We start from the raw sequence: 10,351 nt of genomic DNA, 5'->3' as shown, positions 1-10,351 counted from the left end.
TATGACATTAGAATCAAAAACAACTTGATCTGGCTAAAATGTTGATACCATTTTAAACCTAGTTTATAAACTTCTAAATTTGAACGCAGTTTCATTCAGATGCATCTCATTAGTATAGCAAAGCATTAAACTTAGAAATCAGACGTCGTTTTGCTAAATTCCGGCTAATCAAAGTGCGATATTTCACAGAAATTTGTCTTGTTTGTTTACTATTTTGTTCATAACTTCGCCAAATAATTTTTTACATAAAACAATGTTATACTCATTTTAATTGTGCTTTCAATACCAACATAAAATGGTATAAAAAAAAAAGTAGCTCTGCAGCATTGGTTTTACTACCATAACTTAGTCTAAATAATTTTTTATTCAACACAACAGAATATGTTTATTAAGAACCTCATGAGTAAATGAAGCTAAACAACTCTTCAGTCCGATCATTTTTGGCTGAGATATAGCTTGTCAAAGTTAGAAAGTGATATGAAATGAGGACGGCCTGATTTTTGCAAAAAATTCAAAGGGGTAACATCACGTTTTTTTGACAAAATTTAGAAAATTTTAAAACTTCCAAATTTGAATGCAGTTTGTTGTTTAGATGCATCTCACAATTCCAACAAGGCATGAAACTGAAATCAGACGCAATTTCGCTTATCAAAGCTTGAAATTGCACACAAATTTGTCTTGTTAACTCTTTTCTTCATAACTGCGCCAAATAATTGCTTAATCATACATTATTACACTCAATTTAATTGACCCAAACATAAAATGGTGTAAAAAGGCTGCGTTACAGGCTTTAAAAGCTAGATGCTTTGAAAAATTCGTCTTCATTGATTACATTAAGCATCGGACACGTCATCATCCGGAGCCTGCCCAAGCGTAGCTCCTAACGCTGTCTTTACCTCAAGCAACTGTGTCCGGAAAGCAGCGTCAGCTGTTAACAGGATCGCATCACTTTATGCTTACCTTTTAAGTTATAATAAACAACAATTTGTCTCTTTATTTGTATTCATTTCTGTTTATTGTTCATTATTATTATTAAGACCAACATTTGTTATAAAAATAATTACATAAATTTGTATAAATATTGCATATTAAATATAATTAATTATACATAAAACTAATTGACAATAAATAATATATGTAGACATGTACTAGAGGGCGACATTTTCTTAGATCTCTTACTTATCTGTTATGCAATAGCAGCAACTATAACAACGACTACAACAACAACAGCAACAAAAAGACCGCAATAATAACAACTACAACAAAAACAAAAACAACAACTACAATTACAACTACTACAACAACAACAACAGAAAAAAAAGCACCAACTACAACATAATCAGCAACAACAACAAGAACAACAACAGGAGCAGCAGCAGCAACGACAAAGGCAACAGCTACAACAAAAACAACAACAACTACTACTACAACATCATCATCAATAACAATAACAACAACAATAGCAGCAACATCAACAACTACAGCTACAACAACTACAGCTACAACAACCACAACAACAACAACCACAACAACAACCACAACAAATACTACAACTAAAGCTACAACAAATACAACAGCAACAACTACTACAACAACAACAACAACAACAAAAACCCATCCAGGATATACAGAAAAATTATAGGGGGTAGGTCAAAAAAATTGATCAAAAACTACAAAATGCTCAATTTCTCAGAAACTACGAGGACTACACAAATATTCTTTGGCAGGACGATAGTCCTGTTAAATAGGAATCGTTTGACAATAATGTCGCCTTGATCCTGGCAAGGGCTCGGGAGTTATGGCTTATTTTATGTGTACGATAAATACTGTTTTTCTCAGCTCCTGTAAGGATTTTAGTCTTTTGAAGCACTACTTCGACACCAAAGGACATCCTTTTAGTCCTTGCAGTTTTCAAGAAAAGGAGCAATTTGTGATTTTTGGGCAATTTTTTCGACCTACACCCTGCAATTTTTCTTGTATATCCCTGATGGTTGCTGTAGTAGTTGTTGTTGTTTTTATAGTTGTTGTAGATGTTGTTGTAATAGTAGTAGTAGTTGTTGTAGCTGTTGTAGTTGTTGTTGTTGTAACTGTTGTTGTTGTTGTTGTTGTTGTTGTTGTAGCTTGTTGTTGTTGTAGCTGTTGGTTGTTGTTGTTGTTTGTTGTTTGTTGTTGTTGTTGTTGTTGTTGTTGTTGTTGTTGTAGTGGATGTTGTTGTAGTTGTATATGTTGTTATTCTTGTTATTGTTGTTGTTGTTGTAGATGTTGTTGTAGATGTTGTTGTAGATGTTGTTGTAGATGATGATGTTGTTGTTGTTGCTATATGAACGCCATGTGTTTTTGCAGTCTGCCTTTTGCGTACGTGTTGTTATTGTAATTTAAGAGTGGTTGCAAAATTTGCCTAAAAATCAGAAAATTCTCTGTATCCGAAAAACTACTAGGAATATCAGGATGTCCTTTGGCAGGACGATAATAATAATTTTAATAAGGAATCATTTGACAATAATGTCGTCCCGATCCTGGCAAGGATTCGGTATGACCCAAATTCTCAATATGAAAGTTTCTGTTTTTCTCAGCTCCTGTAAGGACTTTCGTCCTTTGAGTGGTATAGTCTGAAGGCCATTAAGAAGCACTACTTGGACACCAAAGGACAGCCCTGTAGTCCTTTTACTTTTGGAGAAAAGGATAACCTTTTGTTTTTGGGCCAATTTTTCCGGCCCGCCCTCTACAATTTGTGCGTGTCGTATATATCCCTTTTGTTGTTGGTGCTGTAGTCGTTGTTGCTTTAGTTTTTATGGTTGTTGTTGTAGCTGTTGTTGTTGTTGTGGTTCTTCTTGCTGCTTCTGTTGTTGTTGCTGTTTTTGTTCTTGTTGCTGTTGTTATTGTAGTTGTTGTAGTTCTTGTTGTTGTTGTTGTTGTTTTTGTTTTTGCTGTTGTTGCTGTTGTTGCTGTTGCTGTTGTTGCTGTTGCTGTTGCTGTTGCTGTTGCAGTTGCTGTCGCTGTTGTTGCCGCTTCGTACTCTGCTGTTGTTGTTGCTGCTGTAGTAGTAGTTGTTAATGTTGCTGTCGTTACTATTGCTGCTATTGTTGTTGTCGTTCTTGTTCTTGTAGTTGTTTAGCAGGACCTAAAACACGACGCATTTGCTACGAAGCAACAAATTCTGAAATTCAAACAATAAAAGTCTCAACATAGACTTTTTACAAAATTTGGGCCCATAATCAACTGTTGACTAATGCTTTTTGATATACATAGTATAGATTTAAATAAATTAATGTGGCTGACCACTAACATTACTATATTTTTCTTGTAAGCTTGGACAGTGTTCATAATAACTCTCCACAATTTTCAGTTGACTGCACTAACTTTATTCAGCTGTACCCCATGCCCTTGCCTAGCTACGCCCATGGCTGCTGCCATTATTATTGTTCGCATTGATGGTGCACAGTGGCCGCTGGCTTGCCTCAGTTAATTTTCTACGACTTTGCGGCTTTGCGCATATGGCTTTAATACCTGCTTATATATATGTAACTGCACAAACGTAATGTGCGTCCGCAAATTGACCCATATCGGAATGCAGATACATATGTACACACTTATGTTTGAATTGCACAGTGGACAGCGACTGCTTTATGATCGATTAGTGTATCGCTCGCTCAGTCATCCACTTCCATTTCAACTCACTCCAGTATATATATTTTTGCCTTACCTTTTACTCTATAGCTTATCGTTTATGTACACAAACTTTTTGCTTTGGCTTTAATTTCTTCATTGAAGCGTAAATTATACAAAATATATATGCACGATCGACTGGGAATAGCAATTAGTATGCAAAAAAGACAAATCCTTAGCATATTCGAGTGCGATATGCTATCAATGATGGCTTGACTAGAATAAATAATACATTTTGTTTAGATACTTACTGTAGATTATAATATATATTATGGTTGTTTCAATATTAATAATCCTATAAATTTAAATTCTTTTAATCACGAACTGTAGACGAGTCTTACATAGCTCTAAGGTCCAAAGTTTCCTTGGGTATTCGCATCTCAATATGCCGCGCTTATCTTGCAAATTTGACGTATCCGTCGTCATGTTCAGACACAATTTTATAGCAAACACAATAACAAATGCCTGCTTGGCCAAGAAAAAGTACAAACAGCTTAGAGCCACTAATGAGCTGGCAACACGCAGTGGCAAGAGCGAGAGTAAAGTAGGAAAAGGCAGCGCCTAATTGCAACAAATTAAATCAGACGTTAATCGCTGGAATAGATCAACGACTAAAGCACTTTACATTTCCCAGGAAAAGAATCAAGACAAAAAAGACATGTAAGAGCATAAATTTCAAATTGTTTCAAGTTACACAGCAACAAAATAATAATAATAGTTATAACAAATAGCAAAAAAAAAAAAAAGTTGGCATAAATTTGAAAATAAAACAAAACAAATTTATATAAAATCTCAACACGTTTTAAAGTCTTTTGCCCTCAAGTACACATGCCACTGGCTAAAGCTTAGCGGTACTCCCGTCTAAAAGCGATTTATCTCAACTTTATTTCTCGTCTTCTTCTCTTCCTTTAGGACGGGCACTTCAGTGCGTCTGCTTGTTACCAGTTGTTGTTGTTGTTGTTGTTATTGTGATGAACATAAAAAATAATTAGAAATAATATAAATTGCTTAATTACATGCAAAAGCAAGAGCAACAGCTTAAAGCAAGAAGAAACTCACACGCTAAGCAAAAGACAATGCAACAAGTTAAGCTAACAAACATAAGGTGCATTAAACTAATAAATTCTTAATGACGATGCATAACAGTTAAGCTCTAAACGCAAATAGCTCTTAATAGTTTAAGTTTGAAAGCAATTGGAAACAAATGTAGACAATTGTTAAAGTTATAAAGCAATATGGCAAGCTTTAAAATATAATAAATACATTTTTTATACACAAATTGTTTACTGACCTAGGCTAAGCTGCTATTGAAGCTTAAAGCAATTACCTTATATGTTTACCATTAGGCACGTGACGTCACGTCTCGCGTATCAAATACATTTTCCTAGAAGAAACTTAAGCATGCGCTCACACAATTGTGCGCAATTTTCCTAACAGTGGTTACCAGTTTCAGATGAAGCAGACACACACAAATGCGAATACAAATACAGACATAGATATATATTTCATAGATTTATGTTTACAATTAATTTGTGTGCAACTGAGTTAAGCTTAAGTGCTATATACTTGTATATTGGTATATATTTTTATATATATAAAAAAAAAAAAACATTTTGTATATGGATTGTACATGTTATACATAAAGTTTAAGCCAAGATTCATATTTATGACATAAGCCATGAGAATTTAAATTCACAATCAAAAAAAAAACATATATAGACAGTATATATGAAGCCGCCTAATTGGTATTGAGGGGCTTACGTTCTGCAAATGGATAGAGTGTCTAGGAAGAAGATGACACCATTGATGATCATAAGCGCACCAGCGGCAATGGCATTACGCTTGTCATCCTTGGATGGGAAGTAGGTATCATTCCATTCACTAATAACCAGCGCACCCGAAGCCACAAACAAGACGCAGCCAATGAGCGAGATAAGCGCATTCAGACGCTTCTCCACCACAGAGCCGATCACATGACCTATAATAGCATGAAGATGAGTTAATCAGTTATGAAATATATATATGTATATATGCTTACCGATGAGCAGCACGCCACAGATGATGGTGAAGCCGCCAATGGTGCCGGCCACAATCAAAGTATGCACACTTAGCCTGCCGACCACTTGATAGATCACAATGCAAGCAATGGCAATGGCCTGCAAAAATATAGAAAAATATGTATATGAGTAATTGGTTAATCAAAAAGCGTATGACGCATTGGATGTGCTTACAGTACTTAACAAAAGCATGAGCTGTAAAGTTTCTAATCTGTTTGGCATACACATTGCTTAGCCTATTAGTCAGAGCTTAGAACTATGATTCTATTTTATTTTTAGCAGAGCTCAGTACAAATTATAATTGAAAGCTGCTAGATTTATATTAGCAGATTAGCGATATTTATTTAATGTTAATTGAGCTGTTCATGCCAAATAAATGAAATACTAAGTCTGCTATATTTAGCTTAAGTCTAATTGCAAATATATTTCAATTAAAGTGAGCACAAACAAATTAGCCTGTTGCTTGCGTTTAACTGTTGTATGTAAATTCAATTAAAACGCAAAACAGTCAAACTTAAAGTCTTATTACCTATTTGCCTAATGAAATGCAAAGCACTAAAGCCCATAGAGCTTAGCGTCGATTGCTATTTCAAGACCTCACAGTCAAGCAGTAAGTCGCTCAAGTTGGGGGTAAAATAGAATTCACGGAAATATGCTAGAGCCAATTTGCTTATCAAATATTTATATACATAGTATATATACATATATATATATATAGATATCGATACGCGGCAATTCATTTGGCAGTTAAACTGTCAACAAATGGATCAATTTATATATTATGCGCATATATTGACACGCCTGGGGCAATAAATGTGTCAAGAGCAACGCAATCAATCAATCAATCAATTAGAAACGCTGTTAGTTGTCGCTAATTGCCCAGCTAAAAGGATGTGCAATATTTTCAAACTCCTCCCTTGGGTGCTTTTGTTTAATTTGTCATCTAATACGTACAACAACAACAAGAACAAATATAATAATAAGTCATTAGGCCAGGTCACTCAGCCAGCCATTAACAGCAAATATAATGAGATCAACAATTTGTGACATCTGTTTAGTTTCATATTTACGGCCAAGCTAATAAATAAACAAACATAATTTAAATATTATGATACTTGTTGTTTACTTTAGTATATGTATGTGTATAATAATGAATAAAGGCGTTTCAATATTTGAATCACTTGAATTGAAGTGCTTTTAATCATCAGCTACAGACATAGCTTTCAGTTCAAAAGTTTTATATGTTTCTAATGACAAACTCCTCATACGTTCCCAGATGCACTGCTTCCGATTCCATCATCTTCTTATAGCATTCAATCTCTCCGCGCGAACCCTGCAGCACTCCTTTATAGCAATCCTTGAACTGGTCAGACACCTTCACTATATATCCACGTACGCCCATGAGCGTTGCCTGCCCTACGACAAATGCTTCAAAAAGCTTCTTGGGTATTTTGCCGCTTATTTCAAAGTCGCAGCGGTATACGGACTCATCTTGCAAACGTTTGTTGAACATTTTGAAGCACAATTTTAGTAGTTTCTAGTAGTTTAGCTAAAGCAAATATAATGCCAATACCAAATGCCTGCTTTGTTAGAAAAAGTACAAACAGCTGGCAACACAGAAATTTATATATGTATATATTAAAAAATATATAGAATTTTATTTTCTGCAATGATTATTGCTGGCATTAATTAAATGTACACAATTTTATGTTAGACTATTATTATTTACAAAAATAAAAACCCATAAAATGAGTCTGTTTTTGTTGCTTGCAATTTTTTTAAGCCAATAAAAGTTTTGAACGCCAAAAATTAAACAAATTAAAACTGTATATGGTGTATTTTGTTTTTTGGGCAGTTTTTTTTACAAGTCACATAATTACGGCGCCTTTGAAGTAAACAAGCGCGTTTATGACATACACATTGGAATTTCAAATTGTTACAAGAGCTCTGCTAATTTTCTGGCTAAGGCCTGGGGTTTGTTAGCCTAAAAATAAACAAACGACTTGTTCAGAAAATAAAACGCCGCCAGCTAGACATAAGCCCATACATCAAATCAGGTGCGATCTATAGTATATATGTATATGTATGAGTGTAGTTACACGCTTGTAGTCATTAATTATTTTGAGGCTGACATGCTATTGACATTGGCCAATGCTCCAGTATACGTGATAGCGTTAGTAGCGCCACCTAGCGTTTAAACAATGCTGACCTAAGGTCAGAACTAGAAAAGCAAGGCAAGGCATAGTTTATGTTTTTTTTTTTTGCTTATAAAACGCAACAGATTTGCAGTTAAAACATTTATTAGGCCATAAACATGTTTATGTGCTGCCAAAAAAAAAAAAAAAAACAGCAGCAGCAGCAAGGCAAATAGTGTGTGGCAGTCACCTCCTACACACAGCTAGAGCTAGAGGCGTGTAGTGGGCGTGGCTACACAATCGCTTTTTATAGATACATATGTGTGTACTTATTGTTAAAGCAAACAGTTAGGCGTCCACGTTATCTGCAAAGCTTTGAGCTCTTTCCCATGACCAAAAGCAATTAACAAAGTAACCAAATATTTAAGCATATTATTTAACGCACAAACACATAGCACATTATAACAATAATAATTTCATATGCGTTCGCGTATTGTTGCTCATGACTAATTGTATTTTTATTAAGCATACTAAGCACGCAATTTGCCTGCTGCTAATCAATTGTTATTTATTCAATGCAGCTACGACCTCAGGCGCACATGGCGTATGCGTAATATGCTCACACCTCCACATTTTGGGCCACCAGTTATTATGACATCACTTGGATCACCACTGGCGATCTTGACTTGAAAATATGTCAGCTGTAATTTAAGGCGCGTCTCGCCGCTTTGCCCACAAACTCATTTCATTAGCCAACTGCACAAATGGCCATAAAGCTCAGCAACTATGATGCCTTTTGCCTTGTGTGAGGTGTGGCAATTGTAATTACAAGCGCCAAGTACAGAGCGGATGATGATCTAAGTAGGGCTGGCTATGAGTAATAAGTTTGCCTAGAAATCTAAAATCTGCAATCACAAATTGTGTTCAAGTAACCCAAAAGTAATCCGAGCAGTACCTTTTAAATATTTAAAAAGTAAAAAGCAAGCTAGCGTGATTTCAGTTTTTTTTAAAAGCTTTAGTTTTATGCTTAAAAATCAAGATCACACAGCTGGAGCTTTATTTTTAAGCCTATCAATGTCAATACTATAAACTTATTATTTATTATTTGCAATCATTTCATTGTTTCTGCGTCATGATGCACCTCGCCTATCACTGACCGCATTAAAGCTGCAATCAATTACAATTTCAACAACAAAAACAGCTGATAAACCAAAAGAGCATTTAAGAGAGCAATTTGCATTCAAATAAAATGAAGAAATAAAAAAACTTTTGTATATATATATAACAATTGCTAAGCGTTAAATGATGCATTCAATTTCCCATATTGTATAAAAAGCAAACAAAACAAAATTTGTTCAAGCTTAGCTCGACATTTAAACAAGTTCAACAAAATAGCTCTGACATCAGTTCAACGGAAGCCAAAAGCGAGTTGACTTAATATTTATTCAACATTTCTGTGAGAGAGAGGAGAGCGGCGGAACAATGCGTTTTGTTTATTTTCGCATGCTGTCTTGTCTGGTCTGTATATAAAAACTAATGACATCATAGCCGGCCTGAAAGATCTTGCTCAAATTATAGAACTACGCAGCAAGCACACCCATTGAACATTACTTTACATAAAATTATGTTCCATCAACTGGCATCATAATACAAAAGCCATTAATCTTAGCTTAGGGGCAATCAAAATCAAGTTTTTTTAAGTTTTGGTTACTTTTGTTTTGTATCTGCGCATTCTCATACTCATGACATCATAGGCCTAGGATCTCACAACAAAGAACTACGCAGCAAGTGGGCAGCAAACAAAAAGTATTCACACATTTATACATTTGTACATGTATTGCCAAAAACGGCGCTTGAAATGAAATCATGACGCATTTGAAAAGCCAAGTGTAGGCCAATGGAAACTAGTTGCTTCAAGGAAAATGCCATAAGGGTGGGTAGCAAAGCTACCTAAGGAAAATAAAGGCAAAAGAAATCAAATAAAAGGGAAGCGCACGCAACAATTGTGCACAGCAGCCGGCAAAGGCAAAGACAATTAAGAAAGCAGCGCGTAAGTAAACACTCAAAGAGCGTGGAAAGTTTATCTCTGTATTTACATATGTATTTATATTTGCATAGCACTCACCAGCTGCAGGATCTTCAATAGCAAACGGTTGTTAAACTCCATGACGCTTTACTTAGGTTTCACTTTCGCCTTTAGATTCACTTTTTAAAGTTTCGAACTTTTGCTTTTGCTGCTTATTTATGCGACTTGTCTTCGCGCTGTTCGTCAACCAATTGGCTGTATTTAAAATTAAATCGCGCCAACTTAGCTGCTGATTTCCCTTTTATACCGCCAAATCTAGCCTTTTTACGGCTAAATTGAGAGAATCGCAGGAAATGTCAACTCTCTTGTTCATTTCAATAAGTTTTACATAACCTTGGCAACTCTGGAGTTCAAAAACTCAGCTTAATTAACAAATTGTTTTATTATAAAGTAATTGTTGCCACACT

General features: G+C 35.1%; 2 protein-coding genes across 2 annotated transcripts; both read right to left on the bottom strand.

The window, feature by feature from the left end:
* Positions 1-4,489: 4,489 nt before the first annotated feature.
* On the bottom strand, positions 4,490-10,145 carry LOC108607200. Its single transcript, XM_017997863.2, has 4 exons — positions 9,984-10,145; positions 5,705-5,822; positions 5,428-5,644; positions 4,490-4,597 (listed from the first exon to the last, which is right to left on the bottom strand). The coding sequence occupies exons 1-4, from the start codon at positions 10,023-10,025 to the stop codon at positions 4,528-4,530; spliced, it is 447 nt and encodes a 148-aa protein (XP_017853352.1). The 5' UTR covers positions 10,026-10,145; the 3' UTR covers positions 4,490-4,527.
* Positions 6,704-7,292, bottom strand: LOC108607201. The gene is made up of 2 exons (XM_017997864.2): positions 6,992-7,292; positions 6,704-6,800 (listed from the first exon to the last, which is right to left on the bottom strand). The coding sequence occupies exons 1-2, from the start codon at positions 7,234-7,236 to the stop codon at positions 6,725-6,727; spliced, it is 321 nt and encodes a 106-aa protein (XP_017853353.1). The 5' UTR covers positions 7,237-7,292; the 3' UTR covers positions 6,704-6,724.
* Positions 10,146-10,351: the final 206 nt, after the last annotated feature.

The sequence above is a fragment of the Drosophila busckii genome, chromosome X, assembly GCF_011750605.1.
Source record: "Drosophila busckii strain San Diego stock center, stock number 13000-0081.31 chromosome X, ASM1175060v1, whole genome shotgun sequence".
Taxonomy (NCBI): Eukaryota; Metazoa; Arthropoda; class Insecta; order Diptera; family Drosophilidae; genus Drosophila; species Drosophila busckii.
The sequence above is the reverse complement of the archived record's forward strand: the minus strand, read 5'-3'. Positions and strand labels throughout refer to the sequence as shown.